The sequence below is a fragment of the Pyrgilauda ruficollis genome, unplaced genomic scaffold (genome assembly GCF_017590135.1).
Source record: "Pyrgilauda ruficollis isolate IOZ18807 unplaced genomic scaffold, ASM1759013v1 scaffold29, whole genome shotgun sequence".
Lineage (NCBI taxonomy): Eukaryota > Metazoa > Chordata > Aves > Passeriformes > Passeridae > Pyrgilauda > Pyrgilauda ruficollis.
The window spans coordinates 10822766-10844827 of record NW_024524266.1 but is presented as its reverse complement, the minus strand read 5'-3'; the positions used below and the strand labels follow the sequence as shown (position 1 = coordinate 10844827).

Genomic DNA, 22062 nt, shown 5'->3' with positions numbered 1-22062 from the left:
GCACTATTTAATTGTGAAGGCATAAAATCAGGAAATTTAGGTAGTAAGGTTAAATAGCAAAAAAGTGAGATAAAGTAGGCTTTGCTTGTCAGTAGGGTCTTTAATTTGATAACAATTATAAAAGGGTCTGTGACCATTACATTCCTAGATCTGGGGGGGTAGGGTGCATAAATAATGCTGTGGCCTCCTCTAGACAGTGTGCTCTATAGCAATGATTTGTGAAGCTGACAAGTTTTTTATTGCTATATTGCTATATTGTATAATATAACATCATATTCTATCTCTATCACCACTGTTTTTGTTTTGGGCTTTTTTGTTGGTTAGTTTCGTTTTCATTGGGTTTTTTTTGTAAATAGCTATCTTGTGTTGTATTTAATGCAAGAAAGCCCTGACCCTTAACACTCATGCTTGTTCATACTCCACCATTTCCTTTTTATCTCAAAATACCCCAATCTGAAATTCTAATCTGCTTCTCAATGTTCCACTGCAAAGGGGTGACAACCTGCATTCAGTATTTGACAGCAGGTCTCCATGTAAGATTTCAAAGCTCAGCAAGAGGTTTCTTACACTCTGTGGTGAACAGGATAAATTTTGACATTCAGACAATAAATCTGAACTATCTGTATGTACAGAAACACTAAAATGAGAACATATGTTGGAGACAGGTATGCTGTAATGAGACCATATTTTATTGAATTCCAGATTTCCACTCAGGATGTAGAAACCACAGGCACAATTATTTCCTGCTAGCATAGTGACCACAGATAAAACTCGGGTAAGTAATTCCATCGAGCCTGATGCATTATGCTTTACCCTTTCAGCGCAATTTTATGTAAATATACTTACATGCAGAAAAGCTATAGTTTTAAGCAGTGAGTCAGACATTGTATCTCTAACATATATAGGATTTAGAAGCATTCTTATTGTCATTATCACATCTACTACACTTGCAGGATTAGAACTTCAAAGAAGAGCCTGCCAGAGGAAAATGCAGGAAATGTTTGCATTCCTGTATGATTCCATCATCCAGGGGCCTGTAATGGTGAATGCACCCTTCAGCAGATGTTGTTTGAAAGGTCAGGTTAAATCTTAATACACAATAGACATTCATTTCAGTTCTTCCCTTTTTAGTTATTGATTATAACTCTGATTTGTACAGCAAATCCTGCTGGTGTCTCTTCTATGACAACTCACACCACCTGGAAACTTCTTGCAGCACTTTGTGTCTCTTCCCCTGGTCTTTGTCAGCTTTCCAAACATCACTGAAACCATCCTTTCAACATACCAATGAGGTTAAGGAGATGTTCTTTATATCTGCACCTAAAACACAGAGCAACCAATTCTAACTAGCACTAAGGCTTCCTTAGTTTATTTTGACAGAATATATTTACACTTCTCCCATCAAGGCCTCCTCACACTTTTGAAAAGATCATGAAGATAGACTAAGTCTTCTTAGTTGAATCTCATCTATATGAAGTGACTGACTAAATTACACAATTGTCCTTTGTGTTCTGCCAGGAGTTGAATTCAGGTGTCTTGAGAGTAAGAGACTCTCTTTGTCTGTTACCTATACAAATAAACAGTGTTGATTATTTTTTTAACTCCTTGGAGGTTTTTTCCCCATATAAATTTGGACAGTATCTTCTGTATATTTTCCTGTGCATTAAATTCAAATGATACACCTCAGTGCTATGGTGATAATACTTGAAACAGAATTTCACACATTTGCACTGTATTTACTGTTTCATATTCTATTCAGAAGATACTGCATCGTAATTCACACCTAATGCACTACTAGACCTTCTAGATGAGTGTCAGATTGTGGGGTTTGTTGCCATAGTTTCGTTTTCTCCCCGCTTTTGTGTCTTTTGAAAATGCAAGTTCAAGTTCCAAAATATTATTCTGATAGTAATATTAGTAAACTAATTTTGTTTTACACTTACATTTTGGGGGGCATGACTATGGTGATTTACTAATTCTACAATTAATTCCGCACTAATTGCAAAGAGTAAGTAGGTACTACTTCAAGGCTAAGCAAAGCATTAGATACAACCATCCATAAGCAAGCTTCCCTACTTTCTGTCACATATATATCAAGAGGCTGCCGGTGGGAAAAGACAGGTAAGTACTATTAAGCTGATGTCTCCCTTGTAATCAAGTGACATTTTAGTGAGGTTTGTTAGAAACAAGAGGAAAAAAAATGGTGCAGCATGTGAAGCCCATCTAATTCATATGACAAGTTAATGGGATTTTATACAGCACTGTCATTTCAGTGCCATATGCTACCCTTTTCCTAACGTGATCAAATTTTCAGTTGCAATGCATATAAAACATCCCTGTGGATGCACCACAATTGCAACCACTTATGCAAAGGTGAAATCAATGCCCACAACCGAGCCTGGTGACAGACAGTTATTAGCAGTGACTGCAGTCAAGCAGAGATAGCTGTGCCTAGAGGGAAAGAGGATAAAAGGAGAGGTCTGCTGCCACAGGTGAAGGCACTACCTTACTTTGGCCTGAGACAAAAGGAATGAAAAATAGGAGCCACTGTCTTGAGGCAAAATATCTTCAGCATCTTACCTCTTGCTGGGAGGATGATCCAGCTCCGAGCTTAGCAGGATTTGAAAGTCAGAATCCACTGCATCTCCCAGAGATTAACTGACATGTTTGTCTTCCCTGTGGAGACACTTTCCAGATGATTTTCTTACCCTGAAGTCTGTTCTTGCATAGTAGCTCCTACTAAAATCCTGATGCAGCTTTCTCTTTTACAAAATTTGAATGTGTGGTGCGGTAATACTGAAACCCATGAACAATGAAATGGCATACTTCTACCTGCTCTCTGTACTCCAGTGCCTCAGAAAAGGTCAGATTCCTATTGTTTGCAGCCCTCTCACCTGCTAGTGCAGAATATCTTTGCTCCTGTTTTATTTTGGATTTGTAAGATGCATACAGGGAAGAACAAAAGAGGATCTTTGTAAAAAATTATAACCAAACTCTGACACCCCTCCCCTTCTAAAAAGAGTTTAAAATTCAAACAAATAATTTAGAGTATGTACACATGGCAAGAAAGGACTAGACAACTATGAAAGGAAAAGAGACAGTAGAATTTTTTAGCTGGAGGAAGGAAGTCTTTTATAAAGAGGGACCTGTTGAACCACGTGAAATGCAAGCTTAGGTTTGGTGTATTTTTCTTGTGATTGCCACCTTTCAGTTCTCAGGTTCTTCTCCCTAATGGCATGTTTCAGATGTATGTACCTGACTGTGCAGCTGATGCAGGTACAAATGTATGAGCTTTGATAAAGTCAAGTGAAATATCCCTGTGGAGGAATAGAAACTTGTATTTCCAGAGGGGTGTAAGGTAACATTTTTTTTTAACATCATTAATTTTTATGTGAACTCAGGGATTTTTTAAAAGTCCTGATTTGTGTGTCAACTACATAATGTATGACTGCTGTAAAGAATTCATTTTGTGTTCAACATTCCAGCAGCCAGTCTGAGACTGAAGTGACCTGGTGCTGATCAGACTATAAAAAATTATTTCTTGTATTATGTTTAATGTCATAATGTTTGCATTGTTCTAAATTTCATATCATTAACCAGCCAGAGTTCTGCAATTTGACCACATTGGAAGGAAGCAGTCCCAACTCCTCTTCAGCCTTTAACAGGGTGGGTTGGTTGGTTGGTTGGTTGGTGGGGTTTTTTTGAGGACAACAGGAGGCAAAAAGGGTACAGTAGGGTAAATTTTGATGTGGATCTGTTCCCTGGTATAACTCACCACATGACAGCACACAAGCAATTGCACCCCTTCGCCTTTATTCCTCTTTGTAGACAGGTATTTATGCTTACATGAACATGAAGTGGGATCAAAACTGCTACCAAGCAGAAACACAAGCAGCCCGTGTTCATCACAATAGTGTGTGCATGCACATACACACACTTTTAATTACTAGCACTCTTGCCATTTCTCCCACTCCAAAAAAACTTCCAAGTATTTAAAGAATGTTAACTTTTATAAAGGATGGAATTGTCATGTCCCTTGGCCTGGGGAAGCATGACTTTCCCACTTCGAGGCAACTCCTACTCACGCAGTCCAACCACTACTTAAACGGTGTTACTACAAAAACAAATTCCTACACCTTAATTCCCTTCCCTCTTTGCCTAATGATATTCTGCACAACACCACGTCTCACCCGCCTCTCGACTTCTCCCTCCGCGCTTGTTTGTGCAAACAAACTCTCCGTGTCTCCAATTCCCCTCAGCCGGGGGGCGGCAGCAGCCCCGCTTCCCACAGCCCCTCTCCGAGAGGCCGCGGCGGCCGCGCTGAGGGCGCAGCCCCTCACGGGCACTGAGCGGCGCCGGTCGGGGCCGCCGGGCGCAGGCGCGGGCGGGACCTGGCCGCCGCCATGTCGTGAGCGGAAGCCGGGCCGGGCCGGGGGAGGGCGGCAGTGCGGCCCCGCCCGGCAGCGGGGAGGGCGCGGGGGAGGGACGGGCGCACCGCGGCGGCGGCAGCGGGCAGCAGTCGCCGCAGGAGCCAGCTGGGCTGTCCCGCGCCCTCCGCAGCGCTCGCTGCCTGCCTGGCCGCCCCCGCCGGGTAGCGGGAACGCGGAGCGCGGAGGCTGCGGGAGTCGGACGGGGAAGATGCCCCTGGCGCAGTTGGCAGACCCTTGGCAGAAGATGGCTGTGGAGAGCACGGCCGAGAGCAGCACCGAGGTATGGGGAGGGTGAGGGGGTGCTGCGGGGAAAGTTGTGAGGACGGGACCGGGACTCCCGGTGCCGCCGTCGCTCAGGGAATGGGCAGAGTTTCCCCCTCGCGAGGTTTCGGGGTGGGCAGCGGGCGGGGGCCGGGCGGCAGCGGCCCGGCGGGGGAACGCGGCGAGCGGCGGCCCCTATACGCCGCTTCCTCTCCGGGGCACTGACTCACGGCCGGCACCGGCCGGGACTCCCCCGCCCGCGCCGGGTTTGGGGTGTGTTTGCCGGGACCGGGCTGCTCCCGGCGCACTCCCTCCCCTTCCGCCCCGTTCCCGGGAGGGAGTAACCTACCTCCGCGGTGGCCGCCGGCTCGGGCGCTTTTGTTCCAGCGCGGTGTCTGGTTACTGTCACGGCGAGTTTGCTAGGGCGGCCCCGCCGCCTCCGCCGGCGCGGCTCGAGGTGGGCAGGAGGGCCAGGCCTGCCCTCGCCTTGCCCGGTGCCCTCGCCTTGCCCGGTGCCCTCGCCTTGCGGCCGCTCCTCGTGTGGGTCCCCGCCCGGTGCCGCTGCCCCCTTATCTCGGCAGGATGGGGTTGCCGGTAGTTTCGCAAGAATTTGGGAAACCGCAGGGACGTGAAGGGTGGTGAAGCATGGGTGAAGCTTTGTGCTCGGCAGCGTTGCCGGGAACAAGCCCGGGGTGCCGCTCAGTGTGGGTTTCCCGCTGTGGTAGCGGGGAGTGCGTGTTGTGCCTGTCCTTGTTAGGCAGGACGCGTGTCAGCTTTCCTAGGCTGGAATAATGAGAGCGGCTGGAAATTAGAGTCACTTGACACCGAGGCCATAGAAGCTTTCAGCTATTTTAATATTTTTCCTACTACTGTTCGTTTGGATCTATGTAAACACTGCACCTACACAGTCAGTTGTGCTTGCTCCGTGAGTCCCTAGCAGCCCACAGTGCGTGTGCTACTTTGTGACCAGATTCCATCTGAAAAGAAAAAGCTGCTTTCTGCTTTTGACAGTGCAGCTTCGACCTGAATCGGCTCCAGCTGATACGCAGCCAGGCTGCTTCAAGTGATGCTGATGTGGAACGGTGTGGACCCAGGCCAGCTCACAACAATTAGTCACAAGGTTAGGACTCTCTCCTTATGAGACGAGCATAGAGGGACCAATGCAGAGTTTCTGCAGTATTAGGATTTGTCCTTTTGGTCTTTGTCTTGTCATCCTTCTTCTGAAAGTCGCTGTATCTCAGGGAGTCAGAAGAACCTACAGTTCAGATCTGACAGGCACATACAGCTTTCTAATTCTTGCCAGGTACTGTAGTTACTTTTAAATTCGTGCTAGTTATTCACTGACTTCTGGAGTAGTGATCTTAGATGATATTAAATTGGGAGTAACTACAATAGTAGTGTGATGCTTGAGGGTGGGGCAGAGGGTGGTAGGGGAGAACAGATTAATCATTTAGAGAAAAAAACTGTTGCTTTAGTCTTTGATGCTTACTGCATGCAGTCTAACTTCAATAATAGTATATGTGCTAGATATGTAGAAAAATACATTGTTATTTGCAATGTGTGTACATGCATGATTATACTTTACTTGTTTTAGCATATTTCAGACATAATTTGTTTTTAAATTGCTGTCCTAAACTTTTTGAACCAAGTATATTTTATCACTTCCTTAAAAATAACTAAACTTTTATATTGACATGAGTCTAGGATGTAGAGTAGTTTATCACCAAAAAATGTCTAGGACCAATAATAAAACATGAAACAGCATGAACTGACAGGTTTGCACTCCAAGACCCTAGCCTAAAATAAACAGTTTTTGAAAAGACCAGCTGCACCTGCAAAAGGTTCTCAGATGAAACTCAAAAGGAAAAAGTTACTTAGGTTGCTTACGTGAAATGACTATTTAAGAAGATATTTTAGTAAAAATAGATAAGTTTAATTCAAATACATAGACAAGTGACCTAAATACATAGCTTGGATTTTTGATTTGCATGAGTTGTGTTTATCTGTAGCATAGCAATATCCTAATTACAGACCCTATTCTGCAAGAGTGTCCTTGGGCAAAAATGTTCTTACATTTGCCTGAAACTCATTGTGATTTCAGTCATAGTTTGATACTAATAATGTCTTTAGCTGTAACTCTGACTAAATTCATTTCTGCTAACCTCTCAGATTTGCTGACACAGTTCTTGTAATGTTGTATTATCCGCATATGGAATTATAAATTTTTGAGCTCTGAAATTCAGCTCAGACACTTTCCTTGTCTTAACGATTCATGGAATTTTAATTTACTTGATTTTTCATTTGTTTCCCAGTGCAGTCCTGTAGTTACAGTGGTACCACCAAGGAGGTGATATTCTGTGATGGATGAGGAAATTTAGGAGGAGGACTAGAATACCTTTAAATAGCTTTAGTTTGGAAGTGTACTTAACCACACACAGCTGCTGTAACTTAGGTGTGCAGAACAGTAGAATATAGTCTTTCTTTTTTAAAAAATAAAGCAGACTCTTTTTTAGGTAAAATGTGGCTTTATGATTTCAAAAATAATTTTCAGGACTTCTGTTTCTGCAGATGCAAATAGGTCAGTGATCCACATTGCATCTCTGACAGCTTTTTTAATGTGTAAGTTGTTACACTATTTTTAAAATATTTTGTCTGTATGTGTAGTTTCAGTTTCATGGTGTAAATCACAGCATCTTTAAAGCTTGTGGAATTATGCTGTCTATTACTGACTCAGGGTCTACTCAGGATTCATAACAGCCATAGGTTTGTTTTTCATGGTGAGAATATGCCTGTTATTGCAAGTCATCTGCTTTCGAGCAAATTAAGTATTGATGACTTGAGTTTGCATTTGAATGCCTGAATAACTAGCCTGATACTTTGATCTGTGCTCCCAGCCATGCATATTAATATCAACTGGAGGAGAATGAAAACAGTTATGGCAGCCAAATTTTGGACACCAGTATGTTGAAAGAACTGGCCATCATAAGGAGATGCCATTTGCTAGACTTTCTGGGAAGCATTTGTGACAGCTGTCATGCAGAGTTTTAATTTAGATGCTCCAGACTGGCTGTGGAAAAAGTTCATTTTTTTTTTCCACTGCTCGTGACGGGGTTTAGGGTCGCTTGTTCAGGTTTTTAAATAGGTGGTATGAGTCTTCCTTCACAAATTTGTTTTACATTCTGTATCCAGGATTATTTGAACTTTGCATGAGACAAGGGATGCTAGCATTTAACGGTCATGCTGATATTTTAAAGAAACTAGTATGCTGATGTTTTAAAGAAACTAGTATAATGCAAATTTTGATTTGTAGTTTCATTTGGATTGTCAGTGTGGCATTCTCTATGTCAACATATATTTCTGGCCTGGAAGCTGAAATTTGTCAGATGTCTTGCCACCTGTAGCCTTGAGCCTGTGGCTGTGATTGTCTCTTCACATTCTGTACCATGTAATCGGTGTTGTACTTGTTTTCCACATGAACAAAGGCTATATTTACAGTTATTTCTGGTATAGCCAACACAGGTAAATAGTTAAAGCCAAAGTGAAATCACCTAAATGGACTGGTCTGTAGGGGTTTTGAAGACTCCCCATTGTCTCTCCGTTATAGACAAAATTATGTGCAACACTTGGCTGTTGCTTCTCATACAGAACTGCTGTCAGCATGGTGCATTCTCAAGTCTGAATTTTTCACGGATTTGTGGGGTGATGTTTTCTTGTACTGAGTTAAAAATGGGAATTGTAAATTTAATTCTCATTTAAATAAGTAATATACACTATATTCCACAAACTGTTGTGAGAGACAGATAACAGATCTTATATGTATGTAAATACTGTCTTGAGAAACACATAATCTGCATGAGAAGTGTTGGAGGGGTGTGTTCAGATTTTTCATCTCCTTATTGGTACCATTTTATCTGCTTTGTTTTTCAGTTAACACAATCCTAGTCTGTGACATAGTAGTGTTGTCCTGTGGTCAGCTGAGTTGGGCAGGAAAAGGCAGGAGCTTTACTTTGTTGAATTCAGTGCCTTCATGCACTACTGTGTGCTCTCTGCAGCTCCTGGTTTCCTTGTTCTTATGACATTGGCAGTTCTTATCCTGTTATTGTTTTGTTTGTTGTAGTGTAGGCAATATTTCTTGCCCCAGCTGGGACGTGTAACACAAAGTAGATGTGAGCAGATTGACACATTTAAAGGCGTGTCTGTTTTCTTGGAATTGGTTGTGGTCTGTCACACTGACTGTAGTTGTTTGTCATTTGAAATTCTAGACTTAAAGTCACATTGATACAAAGGCTGAGGTGGGCGTTTAATTATTTCTGCACATCAAAAATATTAGCTTTGTGTGTTGACTGATCTTGGCAGTTACCAGATCTACCAGCTTTAAGAACCTACTTAAGATACTGGTTTGGAATTGTGGTTTTTTACTGTAGCACTTGATTGGGTGTTTTGAGGTGTTTTGTTTTGGATTTGAGGCTTTTTTTTGTTTGGGTTCTTTTTTCCACCAGATACAATTCATAGCCATATTCCACCAGTGAAACTTTTAAGCACTTTTTCAGGCCAGAGTAGATTCATATAATTGGGGTTTTTTTTCAATTTTGGTGATGTTCAAGAGGAGAACAATTTAATCAGTAAAACTGGGAAAAGTTAGAGTCCCTTCAGGGAATGTTTAAGTTTAGGCAAAGTGGTTGATACCACAGTTGCTGTGCTATATGCTTGCATACGTGATACCGTGCTACTTATTCTCTCCTTATTCCCTGAAATAAGATTAAATGCCTCGCCCACTGGAAATAGAGGGGAGAAAAAATCCTATGTAGCAGATGGGAGAATGAGGCTCAACAGCTTAAGGACCCCATCTAGCATCATTCATTGAGTTCGTTCTAGAACTACATGAACTAGCATCATTCATTGAGTCTGTTCTAGAACTACATTAACTCTGATTTTTTTGGGACCTACTCCGGTGCCTTGACCACAAAGTTACTGCTAGTTCACTCCTATCAGTAAGAGTTACCATATGTTGCCTTTGGTGCAAGAAACCTCTGTGGTATGCTTAACGCTCCATTTAACTATTTTTGGAGGAAATGTGCTACCATTTTTAAAATTATTTATTTATTTATTTATTCAGTGAAGCCATTCAATTTTATATAAGTGAGTATGTATCTTAAAAATACTTTATTATGGTCTGGGTGTGTTTCCTGACAGTTTCTAAGTTTAAATTTAAATAAATGTTAAAAGAATATTTAAATAATTTAATCCAAGCATTAATTTATTGAAACATGCGTAGCTATATGCAGATGATGTGAAGAAACGGTATTTTGTGATTTTAAATATCTGACAATACATAGCTCTGAAAAATAATACCCTCTTTGTCCTGCAAATTCAAAAAGTGGTGGTTTTAGGATGTAAATATTATTTGAATTATTTCTTGCATAACATGTTTGCCAAAATTAGTTACTGTCAGAACTTAGACTAACTTGTGAAAAAATGCTTTTGGCTTCCTGGGAATTCTTTCTACTTCTGTCTTCCTGTAGCTGACTTTTGTTACATGGTCAGAACTACCCTACAGAAATCCTGAATTTCAGGAAATAGTGAAGTTGTTCCACAGCTTATTCTCTATTCTTAGCAGAATGTATCGAAACAATAAATTATAAAATAAGTGTAAAAAAGTGTAAATTTCACCCTTTGAATTTATTATGCATTCTGAGAAACTAGCTAACTTCTGAAAACCTGTGTGTGCAACACAGGGAAGTGCAGTGCACAGCCTTGCTGTGCCTGCTGGCTGCCCCTGCTCGTAGGGGAAGGGCCTGGGGTGTTCTCCCTGTGTGTGTCCAGTCCTTTGGCAGGAGCCCAGGAAGGCACAGGGCATTTCCGAGCGCCTGGGACTGCAGGAGGCAGGGAAGGTGAGGTGCACCTGCCTTCTCGTGCAGATGCAGGCTTGGTAATAAGATTTGTACACTATCAGGTGCCGGAGTCACTCAAGATTGTGTGCAAGCAGAAGGAATTTCTTCTATTTTCAGGTGTGCAGCAGTAGTTGGATATATTAAGATAGGCTATTTCTAATGATGTGTATGTTTCTTCTTCCTTTTTGGAGCAGATGAACAGACATTAGGTGCTGTGGGTTTTTTGGCTTTGTTTTACTTAGGCTGCTGAATTTATGTGTTAAGCATAATAATTTACTACCCACCCACTTGTATAGCTAGGAAATGGAGACTTTCTCTTCCCTGTCTTTTTCTCATTTTCTTGGGGTTTTGGTTGATTGGTTGGGTTTTTCTGTGAACACATGACCACATACGATTTGGAACTGGTTTTAGCTACATAGACTGCTTGTCCAAGACTAAGACTTTATAACAGTATATGTACAGCATCTTGAGTAATGTTGTGGCACTTGTTTTACTTCAAGATGAGTTAATTCAGAGAATAAAACTTGCTGAGAGATGCAAACCTTTTTGCTATTCTTTTCTAATGTGACTTGGCACAGTGCTGGACAAATGCCAGCCGAGGAAAGCATTGCAGTGCAGGAAACAGGACTACTTTTCTGTATTGTTCAGCTATACTCTTGAGTCATACTAGATAGGAAGAAGGTGGTGAATTTACTGCTGAATTTATGTGTTAAGCATAATAATTTACTACCCACCCACTTGTATAGCTAGGAAATGGAGACTTTCTCTTCCCTGTCTTTTTCTCATTTTCTTGGGGTTTTGGTTGATTGGTTGGGTTTTTCTGTGAACACATGACCACATACGATTTGGAACTGGTTTTAGCTACATAGACTGCTTGTCCAAGACTTAGATTTTATAACAGTATATGTACAGCATCTTGAGTAATGTTGTGGCACTTGTTTTACTTCAAGATGAGTTAATTCAGAGAATAAAACTTGCTGAGAGATGCAAACCTTTTTGCTATTCTTTTCTAATGTGACTTGGCACAGTGCTGGACAAATGCCAGCCGAGGAAAGCATTGCAGTGCAGGAAACAGGACTACTTTTCTGTATTGTTCAGCTATACTCTTGAGTCATACTAGATAGGAAGAAGGTGGCAAAGTAGATAGGGTTTACAAAATCACATAGTTAGAGTTGCCCAAGTATTCTAACTTAAAGGAGTTTGGCTTTGTACCTAAATGATTTGCAAGTTAATGGCTTTTATCTGAGGTTGTCTGTGGAGAGGCAAGTTTCAACATCCTGTTGTTTCTCTTAATACTCAGCAAAGGAAGAAAGTCAGTCACCTTAGACAATAAAATTGAAAATAAATTAGGTGGCATTCATGGATCTTGAGTTAACCAAGTTTTATATAAAAAATGCTTGTGGGATTTTTTTTTTAAATAAGGAGTTTTTAATACTTGCACTATTTCTAACAGTATATGCAAAATGTTTTGGATAAATGCTATAAGAGAACAGCTAGAGAAGTCTAAGATGGTGGCTCACTTCTGCTATTTACATCTAGTAAATTTTAATCAGGTCAGGATTTAGGTAAGTGCTTTGGATCTGTGTGGCTTCACAGCTCAGAAGTTAGGGCGCAAGTCATTAAGTCAGATCCTATTAAAGCCTTATATTTTATTTAAGCACTGGAATAGATTGTGGAAACTCCTGAAGATTTAAGAAGGGCTTAGGCATAAATGTCTTGTGAGCAGCATTGTAGGAATAGCTGATCATGCTTTGGTGCATGGTGATAGATTGGATGACCTCTTAAGGTCCTCTTAGTCTATTTTCAACTATTTTTTGCAGATCAACAAATTTTTTCTCAGGGTAGCTCATTGCTGCTTAGAATAGCAATTTTGAGTGTGTACAGTCTGAAAGGTTTTTACTAAATGTGGTTCCACACAGTGCCTTGTGTTACTAAAAATTTGTTACGAGTGTTTCAGTGGGAATGCTGCATTTTGTGCTGCTTTGAAACAAGCCAGAAGCATTGTCACAGCTTTACTCTATCCAAGGACCTCACAGTTCTTGGACTTTGTCAGCTGAGAGTCCCTAGAAAACACAGAGGGAAGGAGCTCGGATCTATATATACCCAGTGTTTTAATGACTAAATAATACTGGAAGTTCTCATGTGTTTAAATCCAATAACTGCAGTTGTTGGGTAAGTCTGGAAGTTTTCATTGTTGACAACTAGGAGTTACCGGAGAGAACCTTCATCACCTATGTTACTCATTGGCATGCTAAAACTTCCGCGTAACAATTTGTAAGAGGTCTGATTCAGACAAATTACCTCTTTTGCTTATTTGTGTCCTCAAAGCATCATTCTGCACTGACACACAGTTTAATTCTTGATTTAACTCTTGTTAAGTCTTGATTAATTGCTAAGTCTAGGAAGATAACATTTTTTCTGTTTACTGAGTTTTGTGGTTCTGCTACAAGGCACCAATTACATGGAAAAGCCAGTAGTTGCCAAGTCTACTGAGCTCTGTTAATAGTGTAAGCACTGCCTCCTTATGTATGCTCAATTCCAGTAATAATAATTAGGAAATGTTGAGTTTAATGGCAGAAGAATTATTCCAAAAGATGCAATTGGTATCAGTTTCATAAGGAGTTTTTAAATAGTTGACAAACATAGTTGAGGAATAAAGTTAAAATGTTTACCAGAAGGAATACTTAAACATCCTGAAATAGTCTCACAATATTCTAAATCCAAAGGAGAGATATTCTGAGGGTGGAAGAAGATGTCAAATATCAAAGAAGGTCTGGGAACTTAATGCCCTTTAGAAAAAAAAGAACAAAGTTTTCAGCAAGGTAGGTCCAAATCAGTGGAACTTTGATTTGAAAACAGAATATAGGAATGGAGATGCTAAACTAAATCTAAAAACTTCAAGTGTATACTATCTATCATATTATTGATGAAACTAAGGGGAAAGTATGAAAAATGGGTACAATAGGAAACATAATGATTTTCCCACTTAAAATTTCAATTGATATGGTTTGGATACATGTAAAAAACACAGTACTGGGAATGATGGTTACCTGACATTATTATTAAAACAAGATATCTTGCCCCAGATTGCTAAGTCCTAATTATATTTATGGATGCTAGGTGCTGTATTGTACATACAAAATTATGCATCTGGATCTGGTACTAATCAGAAGGGTAGATGTGAAAAGCATTAGGTTTATTGTGCTGGTGAGTTTTGCCAGACTTCTGAGACAAACTGGATCTCTTGCAGTAAATACTGGAACCGTAATTTAAAATTTTTAAAAAGTGGCATTACAACTTGCAAATCAATATGTAACTGTAGTGTGTAAAGTGCAGGATATTCAGTGCTTCAAAGGAAGTGGTTAATTGATTGTAGGGAGATGTGGGCTGCATTTCTTAATGTACTTCTTTCTTACAAAGGGTTTGGTATGACTGTGTTTTCTTGGTGCTGTACCTTAACATATGACGCTACTTGTGACCGCATCGTCCCTGCAGTGTGGTTTTCATGGGTGTGCATTACTGTTCCAGTTGAAATAATTTGAATTTTAAAAAAGCTTTTTTTAAACTGTCTTTCTGCCAGGAAATTCCTAAGAGTACTCTGAGTTCAGTGGGTTGAAACCTGTAATTTTTGATTGCTAGAAATATTGATGGTTGATTGACTTTTGTGTCACATGTTCTGTCAGATTATTTGGGGGACGTTCATGTACTAGCTGCCTGATAAAGATTCCCTGGTGTCTGTCTGCTTTATACCTAGTAGAGAACCTGTACGATCTCTTTGTGTTCCTGTCCATGTGCCTTCAGGAAAACTGCTGGAGCCCAGCTGTGTTTAGGTATTGATTTCTACTAATTTAGTGAGATATGGCAACAGGTTTAAAAGCTTTGGGGAAACAAATATTGTACCTTAATTAACATGACTTTTTCCACTGGAAAACCAAATAGGAAGTTGAATCAGAGTGGATTGGAAGACCATTTTGTAGGTTGCCTTTGTAAGGGATGTGCACCCTCCTTTCCCTGGCAGAAATTGATTGTTGATGTGTTCAGGTGTAAGTAGAAATTTTCTGTGGACCTTTTCTGTTATTTTTCTTATACTTCTGTGTTGCCTTCTGAAATATGTTTTACTTTTGGAACCAGAGTACTGGGAATAGCCAGATCTTGGATCAATTCCACTTGTTTAGTTGTCCTGCTACGGGAGGAGAGCACCTGAAGAATAATCAAGGTCTACAGTCTCTGTCTTTTGAAAACTAATCTGAGAAAACTAATCTGAGAAAGATATATATTCAGCCTTCTCTTAGTCTGTGTTCATCAGACTATTTTATCAGACTATTATGCTCCCAGCCTGTTATGTCATCGAGGCATGCCCTTGGTGCTAGTTAAATACCAGAGGGAGTCTACGCCCAGCAAAAGGAAACGTATTTCATTTGCTCACCTCTTTAGCGTGCTGCTGACCTCCTCACTCCACACTGGTTTCAATAGTGCCATTTCCAACAGGAACTTTGGGCTTTCCATTTCAACTCCTAAGAAAGGCTGTGCACTTTGTAGCCTTTCCGAATACACAGCTGCTTTCCATTTAATGGTATATACCAGCAAACCATAAATCATATATACATATTCTTCTTTACCTTACATGGCTCAGACTGCTCTGAGAAAAACTGGTTCTACCATCCAGTGATTCCCTTAGCATAATCATTGCTTGGGTAGACCTGTTTGAAAAGGTCTTGCTAATCCAGTGCTCTGGCTCAGACAGGACTGCATGGCGCTCATGCTGATTCCTTGAGTTTGTTCCTAGTTCCAGTGTGTGTGTTTTGCTTGAGTTCAGCTGAAAAGTAACTGTAAGGAGTGCAGGAAGATCAGATTGTGCAAAACAGTTTATTTGTTTTGCAGAAGTTTGCTGTGGTTTTTCTGGTTGACTGCTGAGAAAGTCAGTGAGGTTGAAGATTAGAGCCTTTTTAAAAACAGAGGTTGATCTCGCCTTTTTGTCTTTGAAGGGAGGCTTGTCTGAAGTTTCTGAGAGTGCATTTCACTTCCAACTGATTTCAGTTGTCTTAAAATAGTAAATGTGAGAACCTAAACTTACTGTGTGGTAAATTCTTTTTTAACCTGCAGTTAATGTACATTACTATTTAGCAGAATGACTATTGTAGCAGGAATTACTGTTTCTGAAAATCTGCATGTGGAGTGGAGTCAGTGTAGAGCACATGGTTTTGATATACAAATTGCCCTATTTTAGGCCCTAAAGTTTAGCCATTGTTGCTGTTAGAACATTACAGACTCCTCCTTTTCAGCTAAAGTCAATTATTTTATTTGTTCTACTGATTTTTTTCTTTTATGTTTTTTTTCTGATTGCAAGATTGAACAAAACTGTGTTATAGCGTGAACAGACTGTAGAGATGTGTAGGTAAAATACTATTATTAATTTATGTCATAAATTTGAAAGAAGGGGAAGTATGTGACTTGTGGCCTTGATGGTAATGATATATGTGTACTCAATATACAGCTTGTCCCTGTAAACAAGCTTTATTAAAAACATTCATTTCTGTTACTTAGCTAAGCTGGTATTTTTCTGGCCTTCATTTGATAATATCAACTTTAGATGTATCTTAAGGAAGGATAGTACAATGCAATATTCACTGCCTGTACACGCTAAGTAAAAGATGTTACAATGTGGGGAATGTGGGCTTTTTGGAGAATCATCTTATCAAATTACCCTTTGCTGTACACATAAAGAGTTGTATTAGCTGCTCTTAACTGAGACAGCTTTTAAAGATTATATTCACTGATGTAGTAATGTGTAGCACATGCCACTGATTTCTCACTAGTCCTCCATCATGGAAGGATGACTTTTAGAGTAGACCAGAGTCATGCCAGAAATCTCTAGTATCTTCCTGAAGCCAGGAAAGATGAGAAAATAGCACTGCTACCGTGTGCCAGATGTCTGCACTAGGAAGACAATCAGAAAACCCAGTCTTCTTCCCCTCCCCTACACCTAAACAAAACAACCAAAAAACAACAATAACAAAAACCACCAAAAAAACACAAAAACCCAAACAAAAACCCCAAACAACACAAAAAAGCCCCCCAAAAAACCCTGAAGAAACCCCCTCTAAAAAACCCAACCCACCTGTGTCATACTGGGGAAATCCATGATTCCTATAATTTAGCTTTTTCTAGCTGCATCTTCCAGAAAAAAAAAAAAAATGCACAGGAGAAAAGTTGCTAGAGAGCTGGTAATCATCTGATTGAACATTCAGTGTACTTGCAATATTTGAAAATCAGAATTTGTAAGTGGTTAGAATTTAATCTGTCACATAGGAAAGACTCTCCTCTAGCCAGATGCAAGCTAGAAGGTTCTAAGAATCAGAAGTTGTTACTAGGAAGATACTAGGAAGGTTCTGAAGAATTCTGCTGAAAAACTGAGTAGTGGGAAGGAGGGTGTGAAATGAAGCTGAAATCTGAATTTCTGAACAGCTTTTATTAACTTTCTGACATCTAAAAGGTAACTATACGTGTATGTAACTTTTAAGTAAATTAGGATTTGAAAAAATTGATTAATTAGACTTTGAGTTCTCTAGGGAAACAATGCACAAATGAACTCAAATTCTGTCTCCAATAGTAATGGAGAATGGTAACCATTTTTAATAGTTTTTCATTTGTTTCTAGAATGATACTGAATTGCTGTTAAACTTTAGGAGCAAACTAAGAATTAATGCCTGAGGTGATGCCCTGTACCATAACTTCGGAAATACATACTTTTACTTACAACTTGCTATTGGTCATGCTTGTTGTGTAAGCAAAGTCATTCAAAGTCTTTCAATTTAGAAATTCTCCCAAGTATATTATCACTGTCAAGCAAAAGAAAGCCTTTGTTGACCAACAAGGTATTTAAGATTTTTTTTTTTTTAATCTTTATGGCTAAAATTCAGATTCAAAAGCCTTTTTCTGTATGGCTTGTTAGAATGGCCCTTGGGAAAGTATAGTAAGTGGTAAATGCTGTAAAATTGATAGTAAAATTAGAATTCCATTCAATGTTTTTTTAAGTCTATGCTATAGACCTATATGTAAGGTCATGCTCTTAGAGCCCCTTTATCTGTTTGCTTTGTGTGGCTTTTTGCCATTCAGTCTTCATCAGGTTTAACTGTTTTGCAGAAGTTATACTAATGGAAAATAGTGTCTAGCTGTGTAGCAGTGAGGCTTCAAATGCCAGGTGGTTTTATGTATTTCTTACTGTGACTTCATCCAGGTTGAGAATACACAAGGATCAAAGCAGGAGGAGTGGCATTATATGCCAGCAATAGGGAGTTTTCCATGTTTACTTTTGATTACCTGCTTTTGTAGAATATGGAGAAGAGAGTACAGTAACATGCTATGAAAGCCTATCTCCAATATATTTATTTCTGTACTTGGATTCAGTATTTATTTTTACTTTCTGTGTGATAATACTTTCTTTATTTTTACTTTCTTTTTTACAGAATGGACAGCAAATTGTGGATGAACCTATGGGAGAAGATGATATCAACCAACAAACTGTAAGTAAAATATGGCTGTAATAAAAGCAGTACAATATTGGAGCACACTGACATAATTCATAATGGCAGTTTGCCACTAGTGTTTTGTTGTTTGAAATTACTGGACGTGGGGTGCACTCTCAGATCTTAATATTTTTGAGTGTGGCTTTTTCTCACTGACTCAGGTCTAGTTCGGTATCCTACTGTTCTCAAAACTCATTCCTCAGCTTTTAATAGTGTTTCAGGGAAGATCAAGTGTGAAGAACAACTGTGAAAGTGTAGTTTCCATTGTGCTTGTTATTGAAAGGCATTTATCAAAGGAATTCTTAACCTAGGCTTCTTAAAAATAGAGATTGTTACTAAAGAGAGGATCAATGAACCTTCCTGACTGTGATAATTTTTAAGGTTCCTTGTCTTCATGTCGGACTTGTAGTTTACAAAATTTCATAATGTGAAGATACCGAGTTCAGTTTTCTTGTTGCAATGCCTGTGAATTTTGTCAAACATGAAGTTTACCTGTACTTTCATGTTAGCTGAATATTAGGTCTGGTGATAAATGGCTTTGCCAATAAAGACAATTTTTGAAACTCCATATTTGGTTGAACTTCAGGATTCATATGCTGCTATTGCATATTATGCAGATTCAGGTTGTGAGTAGATGGTCCAAGCTATTTCCCATTCCACTTGTGCTGCTTGTCAGGGAGAAGGTAGAAGAGTAGTATGAGCCTAAGAAGGGGAGGGTGGAGAAAAAGGTGGTTTTAGTTTCATCTTTGTTTCTCACTATCCTGGCAACAGGTGAAATAAATTTTCCCTAAATTGATATTCTTTGGCCCATGGTGGTAACTGGTGTGGGCTGTCCCTGTTCCTTAGGCAGGGCATGAGCTTTTCTCCTACATGTCCTGCTGAGGAGGGGCTTGAGAAAGTGACTGGGTGGGTGTCTGGCAGTCAGCTAAGGTTTATCCCTCAAAAGTATCAAACTTCTCTTTCAATATCTGATAACTACAGAATGCTTACAAATGTTTCCCTGTATTTCCTTTGGGAGTTTCCAAACTGCTGCTTTTCTGCAACTGATTTTAATACAGTATAACCATCAAAAAGTTAAAACATTACTCTGGTATTCTTTCTGTCATGCTTGAGCTGCTTGGTTATGATTGTTTTAGCTGTTTAATGTCTCAGACCAGTATTTTAGGAGTATACTTTGCATTTCATTCTATGCTGTGGTGAGTAAAAGGTTGCCAGTTGTGGTGTAAATTATTCTAGGGTTTTTTAAACAACATGTTACTTTGGCTGCTCAGTCGGTTATAGCAGGAATTTAACCAGTGCTGTCAGTCAGGTGATGAAATACTACTTGAGCTGGGGTGTGAGATTCTGTCAGTCCTTCATAGTCTGTTTTGGTGCAAGATACAGACAATTGTAAATTACCATTGAAACTCATTTAAGTTGTACTGTTTATCTTCACACTTAAATGGACTTGGGGCACTTACATAGTTGCTAACAATTTCTGAAATTTCTCAGCTGTAACTGAGGAGAGTAGAATGCGTAGAGTGTACTAGCAAATCAGGTCAGAAGACAAAATACTTTGGTAGGTGTGTAAAGTATGCAAGTTCAGGACAGAAAGTTGCCATACTTCTGTGGAGATAGAAGGTGAAAGCTTGAAATCTGCATCTTTTTGCTGTGGTTGGATAGAATGTTGATAATGCAAATGAGACAGGAAGTTTAAAATAAATATTAAAACTTACCACAGTTCCATGTACATAGGAACTCTCTCTAGTATTCTGTGTGTCAAAAGATAAATTGTTTCATTAGATCCATGTTCTTTTGGTCAAAAGTAAAGTTAATTAACGGGAAAGCCTGAGTTACATGACTGTGATTCAAGTTTGGTAGTTGTTTTAGGAAAATCAGGAGCTATAAAGATACCCATTTCTAAGAAGTCCAAGAAGCGGTATGGTTCAAAGTCTTGCTTCTTTTAAAAGGGGACTCATTCAGTATTCTGGTTTTATTGCAACAAGTGTGCTGATTATAGCTGACTTTATAGCTTGTTGCCAACATTTTTTTATCTGTATCTCACAAATGACCTGGAAGCAGCAGGAAATAAACGTAAGAGCAGCTGGCTGAAGCTTAACCTGATGTGAAAAATTAAGTGAACATTACTGAAAGGGGAAGCTATTTAAAGCCTTTTATTTGCTACCTTTCTCACTCTTGTGCTGTCTGCCATTGCTTTTTGTACCTCTATGTCCATAGAGATTGAGTAAGTTAACTGAGCAAATTAATTGTTTTGAGCTGTTGCAATCATGCTGCATGTTTTATTGCTAGTTAAAGCTAACCAGAAACTGCAGGTAGTCTAACAGGTGGCTTCCCATTTTATGTGTATGTGAAGAGCATATCGTATTTGTGCTGTGTTCTTTATGTTCTGTTATCTGGATTCTATGTAGCTGATTAAACACTTAGTACAACTGATACATTACCATTGCATTCTACTAGCTTAAGCCTAATTATTAAACATATGAAAAATATTAAGTTCCAAGAATTTGTAAAAAGTTTTCTTTTCACTAGAAGTGAAGTTTTCATTTGGAAGTTGCAGGAAAATTTATTTTTGGTAACCTGCAAGGACTAAAGGAGTTTTTCTTCCAGTACAGGCAGAAGTGGAACCTGTTGAGGCTCAAACCTGGGATGAACCTCTCTTCAATGCAGGTGGTGGGGTCATATTATTACCCTTGACTTCTTGCTTTGGCCCTACTTTTAAATAAGCAGAATTAAAGCATACATAGAATTAAAACTAAATCAAAACAAACCATATTGAAATATGCTGATCGGGGTGATAAAAAATTAAATCTCAGTAGCTGTCATCCTCTTACTAGAAATATATAGCTAAGGTAAAAATGACTAGTCAGTGGATAGTCAAAAGGTAGAGTAAGAAATGTTTGCAAAGAGAGGTCAGTATTTTAAAAAGTCTTTTTAATTTATGTTTTCCTAGTAGAATTTAAATAACACATCTGTTTGCAGTCATGAGAGATGAAAATTGAGACCATTGTCTTCCTAGTCAGTGTTTTTTATTAAAAGAATTTATAAGAAAAGCGTGATCTTAAAAAAGGCTTCAGTATATATTAGAAAAATAATTTGAAGCATGTGGACAATATGGTCTCTTTGTTGAAGTATTGCATTTGATTGATCAGTGCTGAGATTCTGTATTTTACATGCATGTATACCGTACAATTTACACTAAATCTGTAAACCACTGGAGTGGGGATGTCAAGTTACATAAGGAGAGGGAGCTCATTCACCAGTTACAGCCGTGGGCAAAACAGCCCCCATCACTCAAGTAGTAATACTAAATCCAGAGTAAGCTGGGGTAATCTAATTTGTTTTGTCTTCATCTGTGAAAATAATATAGGATGAGAACGTTGTTCAGAAAAAAGCATAACTAAACTGAATGATTTTTAGATTTTAAAACATTTCTGAGAGGCTTTAGCTGATTTTTAGTTTAACCTCAATTTCTAATATTCTGTACTAGTGAGAACTCAAATGTTTCAGAAACTTTTGTTTGTCTTTTGGCAAGTTGAAGCACTGTTTCAGGACTGCTCTGAACTGCTGATGGATATTCCTGCTCAGGTGATAAGTAACAGTTTCCATGTTTAAGAACAGTCATGTTTGTTAACAGGACAGTGAAGGCATTTCTGATTTTGATATGTTTGTTTTACTTTTGCTGATACAACCTTCACATTTCAATTTTCTGTGTGTGCATGTTTGTCAGTTCTTTGATTAAAATTCTTGGCTCTGTGGTAGAGCCAAGACATAGCTATAATTTCTTAAACATTAGGGAAATGTTTGGATTCACAAGTGCTCGTAATCCATAATCCAAGTTTTGGATTTCTCATTATTTACAGACTGTTACTTAATTTTAGCTGAAACAGCTACTTGTGTAGCTACTTGTAGCTTGGGTTGAAAATACTAAACTTGTACTTCAAAGTATTCTGTGAT

General features: G+C 39.2%; 1 protein-coding gene across 5 annotated transcripts in view; it reads left to right on the top strand.

Moving 5' to 3' along the window:
* Positions 1–4448: 4448 nt before the first annotated feature.
* The window catches only part of RPS6KA3 (ribosomal protein S6 kinase A3), a 73827-nt gene continuing 56213 nt past the window's right edge, over positions 4449–22062 (top strand). Inside the window, exons 1-3 of one of the 5 annotated variants that reach the window (XM_041472273.1) lie at positions 4660–4710; positions 18049–18105; positions 20716–20775. Coding sequence is in view for 2 of the 5 variants with exons in the window: in XM_041472279.1 (XP_041328213.1) it covers positions 4639–4710; positions 18049–18105 (129 nt within the window). In the remaining 3 variants the exon portion in view is untranslated. Of the gene's footprint in view, positions 4711–18048; positions 18106–20715; positions 20776–22062 lie in introns of those variants that run through there. The other 4 variants (XM_041472279.1, XM_041472276.1, XM_041472274.1 and 1 more) reach the window with 4 other exon arrangements.